The following is a 25,016-nucleotide window of genomic DNA, read 5'->3' as shown; positions in this document are numbered from 1 at the left end:
CCTCCGATCGGACGGAGCTGGCGCCATTGTATGCTTGCTAGACTCATGGCCTTCTCAGAACTCCCAATTCTCGTCAACACTTTTGATAGCCCATTCGAACTTTTCTCGAAGTGTCTTGGAGAAGAACTTCTCGATCGGAACGTTGAACTTCTTCACGAAGACGACCGTGAGACGAGGATCGATGTAGTTCTGTTGCAAATTAGCATCGACGTTAAAAGCATATAGGTAGAATGTGACTCACGATCTTAGACGTGCCCAGAGCAACCTCCTTGTTGCTCTCCTTGTCTTCGGCCTGCAGCTGCATGTTCTCGATGCGCTGGTCGAATTTCTTGATGTTCTCCTCAAACTTTTCCACGCTCGGGGACTTGCCCTCAGCTTCAACCTTCTTCGACTTGTTCTCCTTTTTGTATTTCTTCTCGAGTTCCTTGGCGGCATCAAGTCGTTCTTCGAGCTCCTTATGCTTCAATTCCTTCTCACCCTCGGCTTTGAGCTTCTCGTTGTCCTTTTCGAACTTCTTCGTAATCTTCGTCTTGGCTTCTTCGACAAGGTAGGCCTGGTGCTCGTGAATCCATTCCTCGTTGATGTCGCCTGGCAGCTCGAACCACTCGGCGCCTTTCTTCTTCTTCTGCTTAGGATCGACATCGAGAATCATCTGCTTCAGGCGCCATTGCTGATACCGAAGCGCTTTGATGCGATCACCGAGCTTTTCCATCTGATTCTCGTGGCTGGCTCCAACGGTTCGTTTATGGTTGCAAAGAATGGCTACCTTCCGATTTGCATCGTTGTACTGCTTGACTTTCTCAGCGTGGCTTCCCTCTGCCTTCATGTCCCTGAGAAGAGTAGACATGGTGTACGACGCATTGTATGTACGGAACACCTTGGCCGTCAGACCAGGCATGTAGTTCTTGAGGTGGTTGTTCAGTTGAGTCGTGTTCAGGCGATCGAAAATATCGTCGCCCTCCTGCTTCGGTGCTTTCTTGAAGATCCTGAGGTTTTTGAAGACCTGTTTGTCGACTTCGAACTCTTCGTGGAAGCGGATGCTGTCTTTACCCAAGAAATCGAAGATAACAGTGCTGGGCTCCTTCAAAGTGATGTGCTCGTATTTGAGGGAGCAGCAGCCGACCGTGTCGGCCTCATCATCACCTTTCTCATTCCCTGCTCTGAGAGCGAATTGATCGATGAAGTACATGGCGGTGGCTTTCTGTCGATCAGCCATCATTTCGGCCTTCAGGTTCTTGCGATAGTCCTTGCGGATCTTGTCGATGTGCTTCTTCAGCTCGCGGGCTTTTTCGAACTTCTTGTAGTCGCTCTGGCCTTTGACATCAGAACTAGCCGCAAGCATGACATACTTATAGTTGCCATTGATGTTTTCCTGCCACATCGCCAGCCAGGTGCCTTCCTTGTCGTGCTTGATCTCCTTCCACTTGTGGCCTGGCGGTGGCGGCGGTACAGTGGCTTCTTTGCCTATATTGATGGTGATCTGCTCGGGCTTGACGCGAGTCTTGACGTGGCCAGTCTTTGGATGCTCTCCTCGACCGCGAAACAAGCCAGGCGGTTCGACGCGGAAGTTGCCGACCTTCTGCTTCTTGCCATCCCAGATACAGTACATGTACTTGGCCTCGGCTTCATCCTTCTCGGCCTTAAGCTTCTTCTTTTCGGCCGCAGGCAGAGCTTTCTTGGCTTCCCTTTGTGCATCGTAGTAGTCGAAGATTGGCTTGAAATCGCACTTTGTGAAGTCTTTGATGGGCACTTTCTCGCCGTCTTTATTCTTCGCGCCGCCCGTCTTGGTGATTATTTCCTTGAAGTCATGGAAGAAATTCTTCTGGAAGGTCGGGTTTTCGACGTTGTGAGTCGAGTTCAACATGGAGCCGAAGAAGCTGGCGACTTCCTCTGCGTCAGGATGAAGGGTGATTGGGACGCCGTCGTACTTCATCTTGACATTCTGCGGCAGTGGCTGATAATCAGGAGGGAACACAACGCCACTATGCTCCAAGGTGTCCCACTTCTTTGTGCCATCGCTCTTGGTCGGGTCATCCCACCAATTGTTGCCCTCGTCTTCGTCGTCTTCTGGCTCTTCGGATTCTTCTTTCTTCACAGCCTTCTTGCCGCCAGCCTTCTTGGGTGCTGGCGACTCCTTCTTGGGTTTGGGCTTCGGCTTTGAAGAGCTCGCAGGCGCCTTGGATTTCTTGAGAGGAACATCGTCGTCGGAAGACTCTTCCTTCTTCACCTTCTTTGCTGGCTTCTCAGCCTGGCGAATCTTGACAGCTTCTTTTTCTGCGCGTTTTTCGATCTTCTGCTTCTCCTTGACTAGCTTTTTCTGGATGGGAACATCCGAGTCCGAGTCTTCTCCAATCTGGTGGTTGCTAGCTCTAGGCGCTTGTGGCCAACAGCGCCATTCGTCTTCGACTTGGATAGTGGGATGTCTGAGTCCGATTCAACAGCAGTCTCCTTGGGAGGCTCGACCTTGCGTTTCTTGATCTGTCGATGAGGTCAGAGGATGTGACTTGATGGCAAATCAGGCTTAGCACATACAATAGGCTTGTCATCGTCGTCCTCGCTATCGTCTTCAGCATAGCTGGGCCGGCTGACTTTCCGCTTGACATTGGAGGACGAGCCGTTGACGTCTTTCATTGGGACATCCTCGGTAATGGGCCCGTTGCGGATAGATACACCGGGCAAAGTCTCGCCATTGGTAGGGACCTGCTTGTCCATTTGACGGTCGACGGCGGCAGGAATGACAGCCGAAGATTTGGGCGAAGCTGGTGCTGCGTCTTGGTCAGTCTTGTTTCGTGCGTGAGTCACGTAGCCGGCAATCAAGAGCAGCATTGTTACTGGCGCAAGGGCCACTTACTGCCATTTGTACGCTTGATCTTGCTCAAAGGGACATCATCGTCAGATGAGGACGCCATTTTGACAGCCCAGACGACTTGAGGCTTGGGTGAGGGTCTTGATAGCTTCGAGAAGGCTGCAGTACGCGCGAGGGAAGGGTTTTGAGACCCTTTGAGGAGAGACTGGACTCGATAGAGAAAACGGGACGCGCTCCCGAGGTGGGCAATCGTGGAGTCTGGTTCGAGTACAATGCGCCTCGAGCCGCCACAGATTGTCTGTAGGCGTGAAGAGAGCGCAGAAAAGAGATGGTCTTGATGAAAAGGTGAACCAGATGCCGCTAAGAAAGCAAAAGAGTGTGATAAGGAGGAAGAGAAGTGAGTGGAAGTGAAGGCATAACGTGCTTCGATTCGAGGGAGTTCAAGGCTATCACGTGATACTTGCCAAGCTTTTCAATCTGCGGCATGCTCTGAAGAGCTAGCGAGGTACGGCACCTCTTCTCAGTGAGACCTCACCACCTCTCCTCTCCTTGCACTCCCTCTGTCCATCTTCGCAGGTCTGTCTACAATTACAGACCAGCCAGGATGCTCATTCAAGCGGCGAGGCCCGCTCTGCGGACTGGTAATGCGGCCTTTGCCAGGTCAGTAGAGCTCCGAAGCAGCTTCCGATGCCTGCCCCTACCACGAGCGCCAGTACTAATGTTGCAACAGAGCTGCGATTCCTCAGTCCGCCAACTATGCCACCCTCAGAGAAATCGAAGGTCCGTCATATCGAGTGCTGAAGCGCCCTACTCGAGACTAACGTATCGCAGGACGTCTCAAGTCCATCCGCAACATCGAGAAGATCACCAAGACGATGAAGATTGTCGCCTCGACAAAGCTTACACGTGCTCAAAAAGCCATGACTGACTCGCGGGTGTACGGTCAGACCTCAAACAAAGTCTTCGACTCCGCCGAAACGAAGCCCCTCGAAGACAAGAAGACGCTCCTGGTTGTCTGCTCCTCGGACAAGGGTCTTTGCGGTGGTATTCATTCAGGTCTGAGCCGTGCTACTCGCCGAATGCTTGAGGCAGATCCCAAGCTCGACATTGCCATCATTGGAGAGAAGTGCAAAGCCCAGCTCGGCCGTTCAAACGGCAAGAACGTCGTCCTGAACTTTGCTGGGGTTGGCCGAGACGTTCCTACTTTCGCCGACGCTCAAGCCATTGCCGACCAGATCTGCTTGTTGCCAGAGGAGTACGCCTCCATCAAGATCATGTACAACAAGTTCATCAACAACCAGTCGTATGAGCCCACTCCGATCGAGGCTTTCTCAGAAGAAGCTATTGCCAACTCACCCAACTTCGCTGCTTTCGAGATCGACGATTCAGTGCTCGGCAACTTGAGAGAGTACACTTTGGCCAACTCGTTGTACTGGGCCCTCGCCGAGGGTCACGCTTGCGAGCAGTCCGCACGGCGCAATGCCATGGATGTAAGTTGTAGCTTCCGCTGTGATGGTGCAATACTTACCATATCTACAGAACGCTTCCAGCAACGCAGGCGATATGATTTCGAGGTTCCAGATTCTGTACAACAGAACGCGACAGGCCGTGATTACTGGCGAATTGGTGGAGATCATCACGGGCGCCACTGCTTCGGAGGACATGTAGTCGGTCGATCTTCTCAACGCATCCTACGTTTGACAACCAGCGAGCCCTTGCGGCGTGTACATACTACGCATGGGCAAACAGCAATCGACGAGATAGCAATGAAGCGGTCTTCTTTGTTGCTACACCAATTTTATCCTACTCAAGCCCACCGTTCGTGTTGTGACAGCTGCTGATATCTTACAGTCCATTGGTCCTCTCAACCACATGGCCAGCTGCTATTCCCGTTGTCTCCATATAAGTATATTCACTTGCTTCAGTCACTGAGGGCTGCGCCATCCCCAACCCCCTTGTTCAATGTTGCTCTGCCTGTTGCAAGTTTACTGACGTGCTGCTATCTCCGGCCCACTTCGCCAAAATGCTGCTCTCCATTAATTTGTGTCTCTTTGCTGCCGTCTACCAGGAATTGCCCCCTACGTTACATACACACCTATCAGGATGGCGGGCATAAACGAGAGATCAAAGAAGGCATACAGAGCCTCTGGGGGAATATCTGGTTCCAAAACTCCATTCCATGAGCAGAAACGGCGATCAGAACATGCTCTGCAGAAGTTGCCTTCTGGTGTTGTCCGTCGCATCTCAGACTGCCTTAGCGTCACATACAACTGCGCAACGCCATTCGCGACAGCACCACAGACCTACCATTGAGGATCGACAATCATTACGGCTTGCGCATTCGAAACGAAAAGAAGCAGTTTAGTCCGCTTCGCACTCCAAAGTCGCGCCGTCAACCAGCCTCTCAGACCAAGCCGGAAGATGTTGAGGCTCCAGCCATTCAAGACTATATCCGCGAGTATGGGTATGACTATGACTATAAGTCCATCTACAACATTAGCGATGAAGAAAGCGCCAAATTGCAGAGTCGCCGCAATGCTCCGGCTCCAGAATTCGACTTCAACATGTCGCCAATTCATCCAATTGGATTGCCGCTCGATCCTCGCTTGTACTCCTGGCCAGCACTCAATGGTCAGCCACTTTCTCTTCTGATCGACCAGTCAAGCAAAGACTTTTCAAGGGTCACCAGAGTACCACGCGATCGTGCTCCCGTTAGATCTGATGAGCCCGTCAACTGGCTGATTCCGCTTCCTCCTGTCAGACCGGTCGCTGTTGACTTGTACACTGGTTCGCCAATCTATTCCGACTTCGAGGTCTACATCGATGAGGAGGATCGCGTGCCGGAAGATCTCTACGTCTCTCAAGTGGATGGGCCTTCTGACGGCTACGGGGAGGACTCTGACAAGGAGAACGAGCAAGCGGAGAGCGAGGACGCGTTCACCACCTACCACACCCCTCCGACTACAACCTATCATACCCCCAGAGAAGCTCCCACGCCAGTCACCATAGTCTACGATCCTCAGGATGGTAGCATCAGGCGGGCCCTCGAGCGATTGATTGCCACTGGCAGAGCCGAAGCGCAAATCACCAGCAGCTCTGGTTCTCGTTCCTCCTCGCCGATTCTGTTTCCCAGTCCTGGCACCTCTCCGCGCTCCCGCTCCTACCAGAATAAGATGGGCTGCACCTACCACGAAGAGATGGTAGAAGAGGAGACGCAGCAGCCCATCTACCAGCCTGCTTTCTACCACCGTCACGCCATCGCGCTCCGTGAGGCACTGGAAGGGATCTATGGCTGCGTTGAGGACATGAACGAGGGGCGTTTCGACGCGTTGTGGCGCTGGTATGGGGCAGAGGCTTCCCTGAATGGAATCGAAGTTGGCATCAGAGGTACATCTGACGGGAAAGTGAGAGCATATTGATTCGACCTTCTCGATTTGAATAGAATATCTCCGCCACAGGGCGGCCTCTGGCTAGAAAATCAAAACTCTTGAGTCCTGTCTGCCTACCTACTAAGTACGTATGTGCCATCAAGTGGTTTTAGAGGCAGTGAATAGATTCCCCACCCTCACGGACATAGTCAGCTAACACCGCCAGCCCTCTTACCCCAGATTTTATGCTCACTGCGTTGTTGACACCTGTTCACATTTGACATCACACAAGATCATGCAGGGAGGCCTTCAGACCGGGTCCCTCTACCACACACTCATTCCTTGAATCGTCTTTAGACAGTAGCTGACGGAACAACGAAATCATGGCGCTCAAAGGTGGCATACTTACGCTCCTTGCGTTCGCTGGGACCCTCGTTCATGCGGATGGCATATATTCGAAGGGCTCGCCAGTACTGCAAGTCAACGCTAAGACATATGACTCGCTGATTGCGCAGTCGAACCATACTTCCGTAGGTCCTCTGACGTGCCATTGGACCCTGCTGACGCTGTGCAGATCCTCGAGTTCTATGCCCCTTGGTGCGGTCACTGCCAGAATCTCAAGCCCGCGTACGAGAAAGCTGCCAAAAACCTCGACGGTCTGGCCAAAGTCGCTGCTATCAACTGTGACGATGACTCCAACAAACCTTTCTGTGGTCAGATGGGCGTCCAAGGGTTTCCAACCTTGAAGATCGTTAAGCCTGGGACGAAGCGTGGCAAGCCTGTGGTAGAGGACTACCAAGGTCCAAGAACTGCGAAGGGCATCGTTGATGCTGTGGTCGACAAAATCCCCAACCACGTTAGAAAACTACAGTCGTCAACATTCGACGAGTGGCTTGGCGACAAGTCTGTTACTGCGAAAGCCGTCCTATTCACAGAAAAAGGTACCACCAGTGCTCTGTTGCGGGCTGTAGCCATTGACTTCCTCGGAGCCATCAAAGTCAGTCAGGTCCGCAGCAAGGAAACCGATCTTGTGGAGAAGTATGGCGTCACCAAGTTCCCATCCCTCGTGTTGATTCCAGGTGATGAAGTCGAGCCCGTCACCTACTCGGGTGAGATGAAGAAGCAGCCGATTGTAGATTTCCTGAGTCAAGCGGCCTCTCCGAACAAGGACACCGTCTCCGAGAAGGCCAAACCAAAGCCGAGCAAATCGAAGGATCCTAAGAAGTCGGCATCTGCGAAAAGTGCATTCTCGAAAGCCTCTGAAGCCCACATGTCGGCGGATCTCGAAGACGAACTCGGAGCCAGTACTATCATCCTGGATGACAGCACTCCTACCGAGTCTCCTTTGCCTATTGTCGAGGACAGCAAGCCCGCTGTCGTCGAGGACATTCCGCCCATCGCCAGTCTTACCACCCCAGCTGAGCTTATCGAAGCTGCTCTTGGACCGAAGAAGGGCACTTGTATTCTGGTCCTGTTGCCGCCTGCCACAGAGGGTTCGCTGTCCGAAGATGCTGCATCAGCTCTGAACTTCTTCGCTCAAAGCGCTGACAAACACCAAAAGCGCCACGACAGCGTGTTCCCCTTTTACAGCGTCCCTGCTGAGAACGAGCAAGCCAAAGTACTGCGGAAAGATCTTGGTCTCAAGGAGTCTGAGCTCGAAATTGTGGCCTTGAACAACAAACGTGGCTGGTGGCGGCATTTTGAGGCCAAGTCCGCTTCGACCACAGATCTGGAGACCTTCATTGACAACATCAAGCTGGGCGAGGGTTCCAAGCTCAAGCTTCCTGCTAACTTTGGGACTGGTCCATCTGCCGAAGACCAAGGCCACAGCGAGCTGTGAGGTCGAATCTGGTACTAGGAAAACCAAAGCAAACGGCAAATTGAGCCCTAACCCTACTCAACACGTCCCTGAATTCACAGCCTGACTTGCAGCGTGAATATTGGCGTTGACTTGTGAAGGTATGTCCTCAAGCCCATACATGAAGGTGCTATGTCATGCTGCTAAATGCATGGACTCATTCATGTAGCAGCTTCGTGGCTGGTACATGAAAGCACTGCTTGAATGTTGAGGTTCACTCTGCGGCTTGACACTGCGGCTTGGACATGGCACTTCATGTTGTGGCTGTACAATTGCGGCTTGAATGTGGAATTTCATGATGCACCATGAATTTGCTGATTCATGTCAACCAGAGAACAAGGATATTGCCTCAAGCCCATTGACTCGATGTCGTCAACGGCTCGGTTATGCAGTGACTGCTTCGGTTCTAGCAGTGAAGCACAGGGGATTAGCCAGTCACTGCAAAATGAGCACGTTGCTGTTCAAACGAGTCTCAAAGAAGATTCAGAACAGCTTTCGACTCCTCTTGAATTGAGATTCAATCGAGGATCTGCTCGGGAAACTTGCCTTCTGGCTCGAGTCTGAGCACTACTTAAACCACTCTCTCGTTCCTTTCTCGATCCCTCCTTGCCACCATTCATCTCACCTACCATCCTCTCCTCCTCTCCTCTCCGCCCTCATCATGTCTTCTTCCCTTCCGACCTCTGCTGCTGGCAACATGCAGCCTCCTACCACTCCCACCAACCAGGGCATTCCACCCTTTCCCACCGATTCCTACTCTCCGCTCGACCCGCAAATGTCGCCGGGCCTCGTCAGAGTCATGCCTGTTGCCGCTGACGGTCTCGGTGCGCCTGTGTCTGGCTCGATCCCCGTTATCCGAAAGGATAACAACAATATCGGTCGCCCAGCGCCTGCGAGGGACGGACAAGATCTCAACATGCCGAAGAAGAAGGCTGCAAATGACAACTCTGCCGGCAACGTCTTCGATGACGATGATGTCGAATTCCTCTCTCAACGCTTCAAGACACCCACCAAGGTCAAGCCCAACACCAAAGTCTACGCTGACATCGCCTTGCCGTCGGTAGAATCCCACAAGAGCAGTTCCACCGCAGAAACAGCCCACGAGATGTCGCTGACGATCAATCATCGAGATCGAAACAAGTCTGCTCCGCCTAGACAGCCAGGAGTGCAATTCCACCCTGTGGTGCGCAAGATCGACTTCACGAATCGCAATAACGAGGCCGAGATCCTTCCTCCGCCGGGCACACCACTCTACAAAGAATTGATCTCATTTGTCATGCGCTGGAGTATCTGGCTCCCGCATGTGCGTGACGACCAGAAGCATGACAAGGTTTTACACCACATCTGTAAAGTCCTCCAAAAGGCGTGGGACGATGGCATCAAGAAAGGTCATATTCCTGTGCGGGTCCCCATTGGGTGCGAATCTTTCTCTCCTGAAGAGCTCGAGAAGGCCTTCGAGGTCGAGCGTGGTCGCGAAGTCCTCGAAAAGCTCAGCAAGAAGAACGATCCTGCCAAAGTCGTCGTTCTCGAGATCAAGCGCTGGCTCCAGGCCGACTATGACCGCTTCCACAAGCAGAGAGGTCCCATCCCCACCCCTCCCGACCGCTCGATCACTGCTGGAGAGCTGTCAGAAGCTGGCGTCAAATGGAGCGTCGTCCAGGCTCGAGTTGCCCGTGGTGATTTTGAGCAGGAGGGAGAGCTCATCGATCGTGCCACGGGTGGTAAGCCAATCGTGCCATCGAAACATTGGGCAGCGACCAAGCCACAGACGCCCTTCAATCCGTCAGGTCGAGACCTGAAGATGTTCTGCCTTTGGGAGGTCGGCCGGTGCGACATGATGATCGAACAACTCGAGGCATTGGTTGAGAACGTTGAGGACGCCAAACAGGAAGCACGCGCTGTCGCTCAGTCGTCCCTTGATGCGCAGCAGTTGCTCCGCAGTCAGCTCATGGCCATTGCTCTCGAGCTTGATTCGGAGACCAAGTCGTCCGTCGTGCTTGACGACGACGAGGTCGTAGAAGTCAGCATACAAGAAAAGAAGCTGGCTGTCCAAGACGCGGACAAGTTACAGAGCCGTCACAGCACTCGAGCCACTTCGTCCTCTTCCATCCAGATCATCCCTAACCAGGCGAAGCATCGCAATCAGTCGTCAGCGCCTTCCGAGTCCTACGTCGAGCAAGAGATCGGCATTCTGTCCATCCCATCCAGCAAGCCGCAGGCACATTTCGATCTACGAGACTACCTCCAGAACAACATCCGTCCAAAGGCCAACGACTTGCTCAAAGCTGAAGGACAACCTCTGTTAGAAGACCACATCAACAGCTGGGCGCCCATCATCAGATCTCTCAAATCTGCCGGCATCGCGGTAGAGAAACGTAATGAGCTTGCTGTTGAGGTCAATGCTGTCATCTTCAATCTCAACAGAGAGAAGGAAGATGATTTCAGCAGTTATCCGTCTCCGTTGGAAGTATGGCGCGCGATCCCGCCGCACGGCTTCGACAGTGACGAGCTCAAAGCCGAGTTTCCGCGTATCGAACGCTCAGATCGCGTCTGGATCAAACTTGTCAAGTCAGTTGCCAACATTAGCAGCGGTCGCTTCTATCCAAAGTTGCAGTCAGAGGCCTTCCCAGCTCCTGAGCTGCCGCCGATTGGATTTCGCGCTCGCAAAGAGGTCGTGCTCAAGTCTTTCAAGGTCTCCGCCTTCGATCCCGAAGCGTACTCATCCCGTACTATCAACAACACAAAGGGCTTCCGCTGGCGATACACGAACGAGTCGACCATTGCTCAGCGTGCCTCCATGGACGAGGTGGTCGAGCGCTACGTCGAATACATCCTCAACGTCGACGATCACAAGCACGCTCAGATGTATGGCAAGAACCACCCACTTCCTCGTCGTGGACGCTACGAACGTCTGGCCCACCCTGCTGATCGAGATGGTCCTGCTATTGTTCATGGCATCTGGGACGTTGCGAAAAACAGACTTGTGACCGATATAGAGTGGCAATGGTTTTATGACGGCGAGGAGCGCGACATCACCGTCGATTATGGCTACAAGTCAAACGAGCCACTGATCTTTACTAATGACATCGCTGCAGCTGAAGCGTGGGCGGCTCAATTTCGTGCCCAAAATTGGGCTCGTGAATTAGCTCAGCTCCAAGACGCTCAGGGTATTGCTCCTGCCACCATCGAGGCCCAACCCGCTCCTATCACTTCAAGCAAGGGCAAGGGCAAAACTAAGGCTACTCCGACACTGCTTACTGATAGCTCTTCTTCTGCTGGTAAAGCCAAGGCGAAACTTGTCCTGAAGACTCCCAACAACGCAAGCAAGAAGGACAACAAGCCCACCAGTGCTTCTGGCAGCAGTGGCAAGAAGCGTAAGATCAAGGAAGAACACCAAGACTCGCCGCGCCCCAAACGCCAGACTGCCAGTCGCACTCCGACTGGTCACTACATCGAGGCTGGAGAGTCTGACGACGACGACAACATGTCCGACTATGAAGATCTCTGAATGAGCCTGGTTCCGACCACAGCAGTCTATCGTTGGCGACGATCAGGAAGGCATTGTTGGCGCATAGGCTAGACTGGACAGGAAGGATATCACGAATGATGAATGACTGACTGCATGGAATTCATGTTGCTTTGTCAACGATGATACCCATGATGCTCAGGAGGTCTCAACGAAGACACACAGATCAGAGATGAAGTCATGCAACAAGACTAGATTCATAGATCCGACGAAATCGGGATAGCATGGTAGCTCCATAGAGAATACATTATTCCCTGACCGGTCCCTCTGATCCTTATCTGCAGGTCGCGCGTCCATACGATCGGTGAGGCCTTCCGATCAGGGCCCGAACAAACACTATCCAGTCGAGCCATGCCTTCTTTCGACGCTACTCACGAGCATGCCAGTATAGTAGAGTGGCGGTAGCGTCAATCCTATGGCGTGCCTCGGCAACGGCAGCGCTGATTGGACACACTTCTGCTGTTTTGATGCTACTCACCGTTGACCTTCCATTCATTTACGCCACATCCCAGCGCTTGCCGCAGATTTGCCTGACTTGCTAGGGCCGTGTATGGCAGGGCTGACAATTGCAGACACTCGTCAATGATGTCGGACCCCAATTCGATGGCCGACGCTACCGACGGACGCCTGAAGCGGTGGTTCGAGTTCGTGTTCCACAGCTCGGTCCCACCGCAGCACCGAACTTGTTGCGAGTTGCCATGACTCAGCCCTATACAACATTCACTGGATACTACGCTATATATATTAGTATATCAGCTCGCGCGGTCTCTGACCGGCCCCAGTCCCCGTTCCCAACTTGCTGATCATCATGGCAAAGGTACAGCTTCCAGATACTCACCCTTTCGGCACCGCTGTGCCCTTTGCCGACAGGACTACTGACCACAATGTCCTAACACACTTGCCGGAATGGGAGAACTTACTCAAATTTGTCGCTGGCGACCCTATGATCTTTCAGAGAGTCGTCAACTTCTACCCAAGAGTGCTTCCACAAGAACACGTGAAAAAGCTGAGCAAGGCTTTGGTGGACACTGTCGAGGGAAGTGAGGGCAAGACATGCATGATCTTCACGGACCCAGGCTCGCCTAAGGCTTGTATCGACTTCATCACTGCGGAAACGCGGAAGGATGCCAAGGTGTCTCCTGAGGGCTTGTCAAGCCATGCCTTCGATGTTGGTCCGCACCGGTTGTGGACAGTCTTCTACCCAATACCAACCTCTCGCAACGCTACTGGCGAGTTCTGGCAGACTCCAGGCGTTGGCATATCCACGAGACAAGCCCAGGACGCGTTGAAGTACCTCGACCAGATAAAGGAGATCCCGCTCGACTCACCCTTCCAGCCCCCCACCTCCGAAGCCGATACCATCGCCCAGCAGCTCCGCGAACGTATCATCAGCTACGTGAATCGCGCCCCATTGACCAAGACTTCCCGCCCCACCCCATCAGACGTCTATCTCTTCCCAACGGGCATGGGAGCATTTTACCGCCTCCACCACTACCTCACCGCCCACTACAACCTCCCCACAGTAGCCTACGGCTTCCCCTTCCACAACACCAAAGACCTCTTCGAGTGGTTCCCCTCTCCCTCGCCGTACCTGTTCCTCGGCAATGGCGACGCCGCCGATCTCGAGAAGCTTAGATCCCACCTCGCCGTCCTTCGCTCCCAAGGCACCAAATTACAAGCTCTCTGGACCGAATTTCCTTCCAACCCAGCCTGCGTGACCCCAGACCTTCAGTCCCTCCGCCAACTCGCCGACGAGTACAAATTCATCCTCATCGTCGACGACACCGTCGGAGGCACCGCCAACGTCGACGTCCTCGCCGCCGCCGACATCCTCATCACCTCCCTCACAAAGGCATTCTCGGGGTACGCAGACGTCATGGGCGGAAGCATTGTCCTATCACCCGCCTCCCCCTTCTATACCGAACTGGTATCCATCCTGACAAAGTCCTACCGCAACGAAATGCACTGGACCGATGCTCAACAACTCCTCACCAACAGCGAGAACTACCTCGAGCGTAGCGCAATCCACAACACCAACGGCGCCGCGCTAGCGACATACTTCGCCGAGGAAGCAGCGAAGCCCAACTCCCTCATCGCAAAAGTCTACCACCCCCTCGCCCTGCCCGACTCTTTACCGTTCTACAAGCAGTACCTCCGCCCCTCGGCCCCCGAATTTCCGAACCCAGGGTACGGCCTCCTGCTTACAATCGACTTCATCAACGAGGCAGCGCAAGCGGCGTTCTACGACGCGGTTAAGTTGCTGAAAAGCCCGCATTTGGGGTGTCATGTTACGCTGGTGCTGCCGTATGTGAAGGGTGTGTTTGGGATGTTGGGGCAGTTGGAGGAGGTGGCGGAGTGGGGGATTACGGAGACGCAGATGCGGATTGCGCCGGGTCTGGAGGATGCGGAGGGGTTGGTTGGGGAGTTTAGCAGGGCGATGGGGGTGGCGGAGGAGGTGGTTGCGAAGGCGGCAACGGAGGTGCCACTGCAGCCTGTCACTTTGGGCTAGTAAAGGGTGGCTTTGGAAGCGGCGTGGAATACAACCCTAACCCTTTATTTTGATTTAACCAAATTCAGCTTAGCGTGATTCACATCGCAACGTTTAGTGCCCATCGAGTTCGTACTTATCTCTTTCTTTACACTATCATTCTTCACACTCTACACATCGTTACTAATACGCTATAGCTATCCTTAACCCATCGCTATGCTAGGCTTCACCTTAAGGCCCGCCCGCTCGGTAGCAGGCGCGCAGCGAAGACCAGTTGAAGCCCGTTTGGGCACCTAGGAGAAGCGACTCGGTCTTTTCTTAGCGGCAGTGCAGGTTGCTGGGCTCGGCATCACAAGTTATTTTGTGTAGGGCAACAATCACAACTTCGGGCGCAGCCACAGCAACATCGCGCAGCAGGTCAACGCGACCATCACCATCGATCCTATCCAGCTCATCACAGCGGGCCTCGGCTACAAATGCAACATGTACTCCGATCTCGCGTGCGAAGCCTTGCCCCGAGACATAAGAGACACCACCAGTTGCGAAAGCATCAGTGGCAACTCAATTATCTGCTTCCGTCAGGAAAAGTTCAACAACCCACCGACCGGCGCTGAGGGCAAGTTGTTCCTCAGCAGCAACCTCGTACAGTCCAACAAAGAGGGCGGCGATATGCTCGGCCGCGCAGCACGACAGGCTTGTGGCGAGGTGGGATGCGATTCCTCCAGTCGGCTCCTTGATGTACAGAACCCTCATTTAGAGCCCACTACAATCACTGTCACCATGCGAGGCAAATACAACAACGTCGAGCAGCGAGACTACATGCTTCGTGTCCTGCAGGAGGCCTTCAACTTGGCGCAATCGGAGCGACGGAACAATCCACTGGCTTTCGTACGAGGACCCAGCTTCACTGATCTGGACGGTCCTTTCAACTGGGATATTCCGACGTTTGGTGAGGCGTTTTTGAGCGACGCTGCTGGGCGACAGTTAGCGCACATGTCTGCTCTCATCACCAGTGAGGAGCAAGAGAAGGAGGAGCGCTGTGAGAACACTGTGGGAAAGATCAGCGAGGCTGCTATTGGAGCTATACCTGGTATTGGAGGTGTTGCTGGGCTGATTTTCAAGATTACCTGCGTGGGGATGGCAAAGGCGTCGGAAGGAGCTTGAGTTGTCAGGCTACAATTACAAGTACTGGGCGTTCTCAGCACGTGGGATGGTGATCATCTTCCGGGTCACGGCGGGCGCTGAAGAGCTGATGTTGTTTCGCTCATAGATGGATGATTTTGCATCAGCCTCACTTGAGCTTCAGGTGGCAGCAAAGATTCGTCACGCATTTTCCGGCCAGGGAGGGCGCTCTTTGTTTAGAGTGACGATTTACAGAAGACGCTTGCGACTTCTTGTTACAACTTGCTTGCCTGCCAGTCCTCCTGTTTCGAGCAGATATCAATGTAGCTCTCTACGTATTGACGTAATGGCCATCTGGCTCTTCTGAACAGCATATGACATTACACACGGAGTTCGCAATATGATAGAATATCCTTGCATCCTAAGAACAATCGTTCGCCTCTCGATCCAGCCTTCCACATCTGCCCAACAGATCTGTAGCAGCATAGCGACTGCCTCCACAGTTAGAGCATGCCAATAGATTACGGAGCAACACACTGGCTGGCACAGAAACATGGCATACACGGTGGATGGAGTCCGCAACGATGCGTAGTCCCGAGTGCCGCGAGCCATGTGGTTATCCGGTCTCACGAAGAGCCTCACACATGTCAAATCATCCGGCGCTACTAATCACCAGTTCTGTCATCCGGTCTCTTTGACAGCTTTGACTGATCGAGTCAACCGGCGTCGAGGATCTCATGTCATCCGGTCTCAGGGAAAGCGCCTGGCAAATCAGTCGACCGGAGTTGCACGACAGCGTCAATGCGACTTTGACCAGAGAGTGGAGGCTGATGTGCAGATCTGTTGTCTGCGCAACACGCGCGTGCTGCATCGAATTCCCGCGCCTGATAGATAGAAATAAAAGATGTATTTGTGTCCTATCAGTTCCTGCGTTTCCAACCGTAATTACATATACCGCACGTTTCTCGTGCATGACCCAGGGTCCATCGCCTTGCGATCTCAAGCCCGGTCCAAACTCTGCGCCCTTGCCATCTCGAAGTACCTCCCCTTCAACGCCAACAACTCCTCATGCGTTCCCATCTCCACCACCTGTCCACCGCCAAACACAAAGATTACATCTGCATGTCTGATGGTGCTCAGTCGATGCGCCACAGCAACCGTCGTTCTGTTCCCCTCTGCGGACGCCTCGTCCAACGCCTTCTGCACAACTCGCTCGCTCTGCGTGTCGAGTGCCGATGTTGCTTCATCGAGCAGCAGTAACCGAGGCTTCCGAATCAGTGCTCGGGCGATCGCTATCCGTTGACGTTGACCTCCGCTGAAGGACAAACCACGTGAGCCGCAAGGTGTATCGAGGCCTTCAGGAAGAGATTGGATGAATTCAAGCGCGTTGGCTTGAAGGCATGCTGCTGTTACTTCTTCGTCGGATGGCATCGTCTCTAGACCCAACGCGATGTTCTCGCGTACGGAGCTTGGTACAGTGTAGGTTCTTGTTGGACAAGGGACATGTACGAACGGTACCGCTTGGGCGAGAACGTGGTGATGGGAGTGGAAGAGAGGTTGATGACGCCTGACGATGGGTCGTAGAAGCGCTCGAGGAGGGAGATGAGGGTTGACTTGCCGCAGCCGGATGGACCGACGCAGGCTGCGAACGAGCCTGGCTGTATAGTCATAGAGAGGTTGCGAAGGACTCGCGATGCGGAACGTTGGAGGTAGCGGAAATCGACGTCGTTGAGGACGATGGTGCCGTTAGTTGCATCAGGCTTTTCGGGATCAGTATGTGTGTCGCTCACAGAGGAGCTGGGAGAAGGCGGTGATGTATCAGGGCCCAGGTGAGCGTTCTCTTTCGTTTCGGCAATTTTGGCTTTGATTGTCCGCAGCCACAAGATATAATTGGCAGCAGGACGGGCTTTCGTGAGCGAGGTTGAGTAGCCGAAGAATTGGCCAGCAGCTTGACCTCCGAAGATGACAGCGATGTATATGATGAAGAACTGCTCCGTGGTATACTCGCCACGAGCCAGGAGCGAGAGCCGTACCAGAACCCCAGACCCATGATCAGGAACTCAATCGATTGACTGATTGCGTACCAGAACATTGTCCATACTAGGCTGCGGATCGAGCGGCGCACGATGCCGTTGAGATTCTCGTTGTACTCGTCCATGATACGGGTTTCGAGTGTCAGAGAACTCACTGTCCGAATCGATGTGACAGCTTCGGTAGCCAGTGCAGCTGATTCGGCAAAGTTCTTGCCGGTCTCGTGTTCGAGTTTCTGCTCCAGTCGAATGCGGACGAAGCCAGCGCCGACGAGGAAGGGAAGCCCACCAAACACGACCACCAGCCCAAGCTTCCAGCCGAAAGCGATTGCGAGGATTGACGAAGACAGAAGGTTGACGAGCACAATGAAAATAAGCATGACATTGGCCGATATCAGCTCCTGTAGAGATGTCGGTAAGGACGACAATTTCGACGTGAGAGCACCCGAGCTGTTCTCCGGTCTATCGAAGAAGTCGGCATCCATGCCCATGACCCTCCGCATCATCTCAAGGCGATAGCGGCGCGTGACGGTCTGGCCGATGACGTTACAACACCATCCGATGGCGAAGTAAGCAAACAGGTTTGCTAAAGCGACAATGAACATCATCAAGCTCCAGAAGTTGGCTCGGTCTTGCACTTCATCTGAAGGCAGTGTGAACACATTGATGATCTTTGAGAAGATGATCGCTTGTGCCGGGTAGGTAACACCGCCAATGATCGATCCGAAGCCTGAGATAGCGAAGAACCAGTACAGGTCTCGTTGCTCGTAGAACATGATGGCGATGCACTTGATGAGCGAGAGATTGAGGGTACCACGTGCCAAATTCTGTGCCTCCGCGTCGTTCACCACCGAGCCCGCAAATGATTGTGTTCTTGCCATAGTTAGCGATCTTTCCAGCTTCATGTCCTCGTTCTCTTTGGTGAAATCTGCTTCGCCCTTCTCTCCGCCAAGATCTTGCGCTCTGACAAGAGCCGCATACTGTCCGTCTCTGTCAATGAGTTCTTCGTGTGTGCCTTGTTCGATCACACGGCCGTAGCTCATGACCACGATGTTGTCAGCTTTCTTTACCGTAGCAAGCTTGTGTGCGATGATCAATGTCGTTTTGTCGACAGACACCTTGTCCAGTGCATCCTGGACTACCCGCTCAGCACGCGGATCGAGTGCAGAAGTCGCTTCGTCTAGGAGCAAAATTTTAGGGTTCGAGATGATGCTGCGAGCGATGGCCACCCGCTGCTTCTGGCCTCCACTCAACATGGATGCTCGTTCTCCAACTTGTGTATGATATCCCTCCGGGAGATCTGCAATAAAGTCGTGGGCATTGGCAGACTTGCAGGCCTGTTCGACCAGCTTCATCTGCTCATCTTGGGATAGATTGATTTGATCGCCGACAAAGCCTTTGGCAACGTTCTGGAACACTGTACCACGGAAAAGTACAGGCTCTTGCTGCACCAATCTGATCTTACTGCGCAGCCAGCCTGTGTTGTACTTGGTAACATCCATCCCATCCAGGAGAACTTCGCCGCTATCGGCCTTGTACCAGCGCTCGAGCAGGCCTACGAGCGTCGACTTGCCGCATCCACTTGCGCCCACGAGAGCTGTAGTCTTACCAGCAGGAATGGACAAGTTCAGAGAGTGCAAGACCTGTGAATCTGGGCGCGTTGGGTAGGAGAATGATAGATTCCGAACCTCAATTTCACCATGGCAACTTGCCGGCTGCTCGCCTTCAGGAGCAAGGGGATCAAGTTCGGACTTCTTATCGATGATAGTGAAGAGCTCCGAGGCGGCTGATGAGGCGTTCGTGATGGACTGAATCTGCGGAGCGATGAGGCTCATTGCTGTAGCCCCGAGAGTGATCGAAAGCACAACAGTAAAGACTGTACCAACCTCATCGATCTCACCACTCTGGTACATTCGGACACCTTGCCAAAACGCCAACGCCGTACCAGCCAGAACCAGGAAGTACTCCGTCGAAAATAGTACGCCATACACAGGCGACTTCTTCTTTGCGTGCTTGAATGCGTCGTTGAGGAAAACGTCATACTTAGCCACGATTTTGTCCTGTGCCCAGAAAGCGTGGACAGTCTTGACAGAGCCAATTGCTTCTTGTGCCATGACTGCAGCCCGAGAATAGATCTTTGTGATTCTGGCTTCGATGACAGCGTCGACAGCGATACAGCCACCAGTAGACACAATAATGGCAGGAACAATGCTCATAATGATCAGAGACAGCTTCCACTGGACGGCCAAGGCAATGATGAAGGCGCTGAAGAACAGACCCAATCCTTGCGCTATATACGCCAGCTTGTCCGCCAGACCTTGGTTGATGCGATTGCCATTCGTGGTGACCTGAGTGGCGGCGGAACCATTGTCGGCTTTGTCGAAATGCCACACCTCTTGTCGCAGAGTGGCCTCCAGAAATGCTCGCCGGATAGCTGCAGTGGTGCGTACTGCAGCTGTGCTGATGGCGAGATTGGCGCAATAGGCGATGACGAAGCGGCCAATGAAGAGGTATACGAACCAAAGCACGAGGTCGTCAACCGCATCTTGAAACCTGTCTCGATTGGAGTCACCGACTGAAAAGTTGCTGAACTCATTCGTGAATTGGCCGAATATCAAGGACATCAATGGAAGGGCGGCACCAGCAATGATGGCGCCAATGAGGGCGCCCGCAAACAGGAACTTCGACAGCGTGTCTGCATAGTGGAAGATTCGTATGTATGCCCCGAAGCCGGCAGAGGCTTCTCCTCTTCGGCCGGGGCTTTTGCATGGCTGCTGTCGAGGTCCTGCTTCTCAATGGAATCTGATCTCGTTTCCTTGGGTAAATCTTCTGATGTGTGTCTTGCACTGTTAGGCTCCTCCGGAATTCCAGTGTCAGTCATCGTCAGAATTGCCCAGTATTGTGCGATATCCAGCGACCGTCATCACGCTCTGTGGAAAGAACGAAACGAATAGTTCTGGAAGAATTTTATATTGATCATGCTTGGCCGACTTGAAGGCAGCAACATTGTAGTCATGACAGAATACTAGCGGAGTCATGGCGTTGAGCCACACGGAATTATAAACGTCCAGGTGTCCGAGCGCCGCCACTGGATGGCAAGGTGATCGAAGAACAGGCAAGATCAAACATGACGCCTTTCCGATCCAGGCGGTAGGTGCCCGCTTGGCTCTGGGCACGATAGGTCCACTCTCGTATACCTATCGAACCGATTCGCTGCTGTCCTGCCTAAGCGAGCATAACGCTCTCGAGACCTCGTTTCGATTGACCACTTTCGGGGGGCGCGCGGGCTCCATGTGGCATTTTGTCCAGGCTGGCCGACATCCCCAGAAACTGGTCTTCCATTTTCTCTCACAGCAGGTCGAGGCTTGGCATAGTGACCGCGACAACACCATTTTTCACGATCATTTCACGCAAGAAATCACCGAAACACCGTGCCCAAATGTAGGTAGTGTCATGAGCACGCGCTTGTTCCATCAGAAAGCATGTCTGTATCAAACCTCACTCTACAGGCGAGCCAGCGGTCCGTCCGCTCTTACAACGCCCAAGCTGGCCTTAGAGATGTCTGCGACGGTCTTGCACCCACAAAGCTGCATACAGCGCCTGAAATCGTTGTAGAGCATATTCAGCATGTGAGAAACACCCTTCTCGCCGTCGTATGCCAGACCCCAGATTGCAGGACGTCCAACCCACACCATCTCTGCTCCCAAAGCCAGCGCTTTGAATATATCGGAACCACTTCGCACTCCTCCATCTATATGGACTCGGATTTTACCGTCAGCCGCTATTGCACCTGTCAGCACGAACACGTAATGGGTGAGAACCAGACTCGAGAGCCAGACTCGAGCACCAGACTCGAGAGACTGATGTCCCAGGTTTGAGGGGACACTAACCTTTAACACACTCCGGTAGCGCATCGATCGTAGCTGGCGTCCCGTCAAGTTGCCGACCACCATGATTGCTGACAAGCACGCCGTCGCAACCATACTGCCTCGCGAGTAGCACGTCTTCGGCAGTCAATACGCCCTTGATCCAGATCTCCATCTTCGTCACACTTCTCAGCCATGGGATTTCGGCGGCCCAATTGTGGGAGTCCGAGTTGAAGTCCGTGAAACTGTTGTCATGTGTTCTCGACCTTATCAGCTCGGAGTCCCATCCTAGCATTGGGAAACCAAGACCGTCAGGAGTGCGGAAGTCATTGCGGACTTCTGTGTATCGCACTCCTAGCACAGGACTGTCGGCGGTCAGGAAGATGGCCTTGTGTCCCATAGCTTCCGCCCGCCTGATTATCTGCAATTCGGCTTCGCGGTTCTTCATGGTGTACAGCTGCATTGCATGATCGATCGGCCCGACTTTCGACCCAGCCGCGCGTATGTCTTCCACGGAATAATTTGCGAAACTTGAGACTGCCATAGCTAACCCACTCTTTGCAGCAGCGCGAACTGTTGCTAGCTCTCCATCAGGATGGACCATGGCTTGAAGACCGGCAGGCGAGATGCCCAGTGGAAACTTGATCTTCCTGCCGAACAGCTCGGTCGATGTGTCGACCTGCGAGACATCGACAAGCACTCTGGGCCGTAATCTGTACTTTAGATATGCCGAAGAATTCTCCTTGACGGTGACTTGATCAGTAGCACCAGAGTCATAGAACACTGAAGAATATCAGTCCGGGTAGATCTGATATCGCCAAAACATGATCTCAACTTACATCGTGCTTCTTCCGGCAGTCTGTCTGCAGCGGCTTGCTGCAAATCTTGCATGCTAAGAATATGATTAGCCGGAGGCAGTGGCTTAGGTAACGGAAGCCCAGCCATCTTGCTGATATGGCTCTTCAGAGCGTTTCGAGCAAAGACTTTGACTGATATTCAACAAGAGGTTGTCTCTCTGGTATGGTCAGCGCGAGGAACGAGAACTCAGTTCCGCGGACTGAAAGTTGAATGTGAGCTTAAGTGATGGGTCTGTTCAAAAGGTCAAAAGCACAAAGTTATATGGTGTGAAGTTATATATCTTTGCTACCTAAGTATTCCGGGATATCTAGAGCACTCAACGGTTTGATAAGTTATCCATACTATGCAAGCAGTACGCCTTAGGACCTCGAACTTTACGGGCATGCACTCGGGTGGGGCTCGAGTCGACTTACATGGTGCAGAGCGATCGTGCCAGTAACCTGCTGTCGCTGCCTTAGGTAAGCTGCCAAGCTGTAATGGTAGAGGCGAGTCCGGCCGCCGCGGGCCCCGAATCGTGAGTAAACTATATACACCGCCATGTATACTACGATGAAAAGCTCTCGACATATCGTAGGCGCACTTCGGCGGGCGCGGACGCGTGAGCGGAGCTATCATGGACATAGAGACAGAGTCTGACATAGTGCTAAGGGTTCCCGCAGTAAGTCACCTTGCGAGAGAGCCGGGTCAGCAAGCTGATGCGCGATAGTGCGATATCTGTAGGTCAAGGAAAGCGCGTACAGCCGATTGTCGGACAAGCTCACCATGCTGACAGGCGAGCTAGATCAAATGTGACCGGAAGACGCCATGTAATTCATGCATCGCTTCCAAGGTTGCTTGCCGGACCACCAAAAGAGCGCCAGAGAAGAAGCAACGCGTTTTACTTTCCAGCAAGTACGATGAAGGCTTGGCAAACGTCAATAAGAGGCTGGAAGACTTGCAAAACGCGCTCCAGAGTCTGCTAGAAGGCAACAAACACGGCCCGGGGAAGGACCTGGCGCCTACAGCACAGCACCATGTCTCAGACTCACCGGCACCTGGCAGCAAGCCCGACGACAGCGATGTCTTGTACGAAGGCGACTCATCATTCAATGCACACTCCAAGCACATTACTGAGACACTTGGAGCTGCATTGGCGTCAACTTCGGTCTCTGAAGGCTCGGTCTCTCCATCGATCAACCATGCCGCAATCCGGCAATTACTGAGCGATGTGGCTGCTGTTCAGAGCCCACCGCAGAACGCGATAACCACACCCAAGCGACTCGAAGACTACAGGTATACTGATTTAAACACACTGAAGAACCTGCCCCTACCATCGATGTCTCTTGTGCTGAAGCTGCTCCGTATCGCTCAGACTACCTTGCAACGATGGAGCATCGATTACCAGGTTATGGAATACAACGCTTTCAAGACGTTATGTCAGAGGGTTTATTTTCCCACTTCAGAATACTCAATCTTCGACTGGATCTTGGTGAATGGAGGCCTCTTCTTTCTCTTCCGCGATGCAGAGGGCGATCTCCACGAAAAGCTTCAGATTGAGAGGTCGGACGTCGTGGCTAATTTGAACATGTGCAAAAACAACGTCGATACTGCCATTCATGGTCTGCCACTTTGCGTTGAGCCGTCACTAGAGGCCTGCCAAGCCATCATCATAGGCGCTTCCATTGCTATGGAAGCTGCTCAAGGGGCACATGCCTGGCGATTGACCTCCGTGGCCTCACGGATGTGTCTCGATCTAGGCTTGCATCGCCTGAGGAGGGACGAGTCGCCTGAAAACCTGAGGGCTCGGCTCTGCTTTTGGACCGTCTATGCGATGGACAAAGGACTGGCGTTCAACTTCGGACAAACACCTACAGGTAAGTCATACGCTCTTCGTCATACGTGAATGATCTTGACTAACCGTCTGTGCAGTGAGTCTGACTGGAGCAAGTCTGATCTCGCCTTCGCGACCTTCGATGATGTTCCGGAGATCCGAATGTCGAGATTCTTTGGACGTAGCTGACACATCGTACAGATCCACGACTATGACCTCACCATCGATCGACTTACTCTTCCAGGCGATCTTGAGGGACCGTGGGGTCCTCTATGGCTTGCCACGCTGGACTTCGCGATCCTGCAGGGCGAAATCTACGAGCAGTTGATATCCATCAGTGCTCAGAAGGAACCGGAACACGTCCGAATTCAACGTGCCCGAGAGTTCGCTAAGAGAATAGATGGTCTTCGACAGCCTGTACTCGCGGTATGTTCTCGGGTAGCCTACGTCCCATTTAGGTTTCCAGGTTTCCCTCCACCCCTTCTTCTGCCTGTGCCTGTGCTGACGGTAGCTATTAGTTCGGAGCTGAGGCTGAGGCAAGTATGCCAAACCAAGATCTGACGGTCTACGCAGTGCTGTCAACGGATATCCTCATCGGCTGCATGAACGCCATCATCTATCGCGTCATACCGCCCCCCCAGCCAGCGCACCCTCTCCAATACTGCGAGGAGGCGGTCCAAAGCTCTAGGTCGGCTTTAGAGAACTTGCAGCAGGCATTCCAGAAAATTCAAGCGGACAGCAAGACCAGCGGCGTCGAGAACTGGGAACTCTTCCTCAATTGGACCATTCTGTTCGTGCCTTTCGTACCTTTCGTGGTACTGTTCGGCAACATCATCGCCCAGCGAAGTCTACACGACCTGGACTTGCTCCGGAAGACCGTGAAGGCCCTAGAGAGCATCGCTGACCGCTCTCCAGCAGGTCGCAAGCTGCACGGTGCTTGTGCACAATTTCTCAAGATTGCAGAAATGTTCTTGTCGCTCGACAGCGTGAAGCAGCCTGGCAGCCAGCCGAGCCCAAAGGCAGTCGTTACAGACAACGTGGAATCCCAGATGTTGCCTGAATTTCCCGTATCGCAACAGGACTGGGACGGCATGCTCAACGACTTCGACCTCGGGCTCGGGGCGGAAAGTGCCCGCGAGATGATGACTTCCTACTTTGAGCCTTTCATGAGTGGCAATTACAACAACATCAATTACTGAAAGACCCTCGCGACTACTTCGAGGGTCGGGTTAAGCCCACCGATCTCGGAGTGCTCGGTCGGGAAGGAACAACCAAGTTAACCTA

General features: G+C 53.3%; 7 protein-coding genes across 7 annotated transcripts; 5 read left to right on the top strand and 2 right to left on the bottom strand.

The window, feature by feature from the left end:
- Window positions 1-54: 54 nt before the first annotated feature.
- AB675_2802 (DNA topoisomerase 1) lies at window positions 55-2,909 on the bottom strand (the record flags this gene model as incomplete). Its single annotated transcript, XM_018142802.1, has 5 exons — window positions 55-189; window positions 242-2,353; window positions 2,389-2,478; window positions 2,533-2,765; window positions 2,852-2,909. 5 exons carry the CDS (start codon window positions 2,907-2,909, stop codon window positions 55-57), a joined length of 2,628 nt encoding a protein of 875 aa, XP_018005181.1.
- Window positions 2,910-3,410: 501 nt separating this feature from the next.
- AB675_2801 (ATP synthase subunit gamma, mitochondrial) lies at window positions 3,411-6,225 on the top strand (the record flags this gene model as incomplete). Its single annotated transcript, XM_018142801.1, has 5 exons — window positions 3,411-3,466; window positions 3,537-3,586; window positions 3,638-4,296; window positions 4,346-4,473; window positions 5,100-6,225. The coding sequence occupies 5 exons, from the start codon at window positions 3,411-3,413 to the stop codon at window positions 6,223-6,225; spliced, it is 2,019 nt and encodes a 672-aa protein (XP_018004959.1).
- A 332-nt stretch (window positions 6,226-6,557) lies between these two features.
- On the top strand, window positions 6,558-8,014 carry AB675_2800 (putative protein disulfide-isomerase; the record flags this gene model as incomplete). Its single annotated transcript, XM_018142800.1, has 2 exons — window positions 6,558-6,704; window positions 6,749-8,014. 2 exons carry the CDS (start codon window positions 6,558-6,560, stop codon window positions 8,012-8,014), a joined length of 1,413 nt encoding a protein of 470 aa, XP_018005330.1.
- Window positions 8,015-8,693: 679 nt separating this feature from the next.
- AB675_2799 (uncharacterized protein) lies at window positions 8,694-11,540 on the top strand (the record flags this gene model as incomplete). The annotated part of the gene is made up of 1 exon (XM_018142797.1): window positions 8,694-11,540. The coding sequence occupies one exon, from the start codon at window positions 8,694-8,696 to the stop codon at window positions 11,538-11,540; it is 2,847 nt and encodes a 948-aa protein (XP_018005308.1).
- An 826-nt stretch (window positions 11,541-12,366) lies between these two features.
- On the top strand, window positions 12,367-15,210 carry AB675_2798 (Cystathionine gamma-synthase; the record flags this gene model as incomplete). The annotated part of the gene is made up of 2 exons (XM_018142796.1): window positions 12,367-14,066; window positions 14,442-15,210. 2 exons carry the CDS (start codon window positions 12,367-12,369, stop codon window positions 15,208-15,210), a joined length of 2,469 nt encoding a protein of 822 aa, XP_018005079.1.
- Window positions 15,211-16,167: 957 nt separating this feature from the next.
- Window positions 16,168-22,009, bottom strand: AB675_2797 (Multidrug resistance protein 1; the record flags this gene model as incomplete). Its single annotated transcript, XM_018142795.1, has 6 exons — window positions 16,168-16,636; window positions 16,687-17,122; window positions 17,173-19,879; window positions 20,735-20,979; window positions 21,089-21,847; window positions 21,904-22,009. The coding sequence occupies 6 exons, from the start codon at window positions 22,007-22,009 to the stop codon at window positions 16,168-16,170; spliced, it is 4,722 nt and encodes a 1,573-aa protein (XP_018004861.1).
- A 450-nt stretch (window positions 22,010-22,459) lies between these two features.
- Window positions 22,460-24,931, top strand: AB675_2796 (uncharacterized protein; the record flags this gene model as incomplete). Its single annotated transcript, XM_018142794.1, has 7 exons — window positions 22,460-22,520; window positions 22,571-22,580; window positions 22,629-22,638; window positions 22,704-23,779; window positions 23,831-23,879; window positions 23,934-24,158; window positions 24,251-24,931. 7 exons carry the CDS (start codon window positions 22,460-22,462, stop codon window positions 24,929-24,931), a joined length of 2,112 nt encoding a protein of 703 aa, XP_018005225.1.
- Between the last annotated feature and the right edge of the window lie 85 nt (window positions 24,932-25,016).

Source organism: Cyphellophora attinorum, assembly GCF_001299255.1.
Source record: "Cyphellophora attinorum strain CBS 131958 chromosome Unknown Contig2, whole genome shotgun sequence".
In the NCBI taxonomy this organism is placed as follows: Eukaryota; Fungi; Ascomycota; class Eurotiomycetes; order Chaetothyriales; family Cyphellophoraceae; genus Cyphellophora; species Cyphellophora attinorum.
This window is presented reverse-complemented; position numbering and strand designations above follow the sequence as displayed.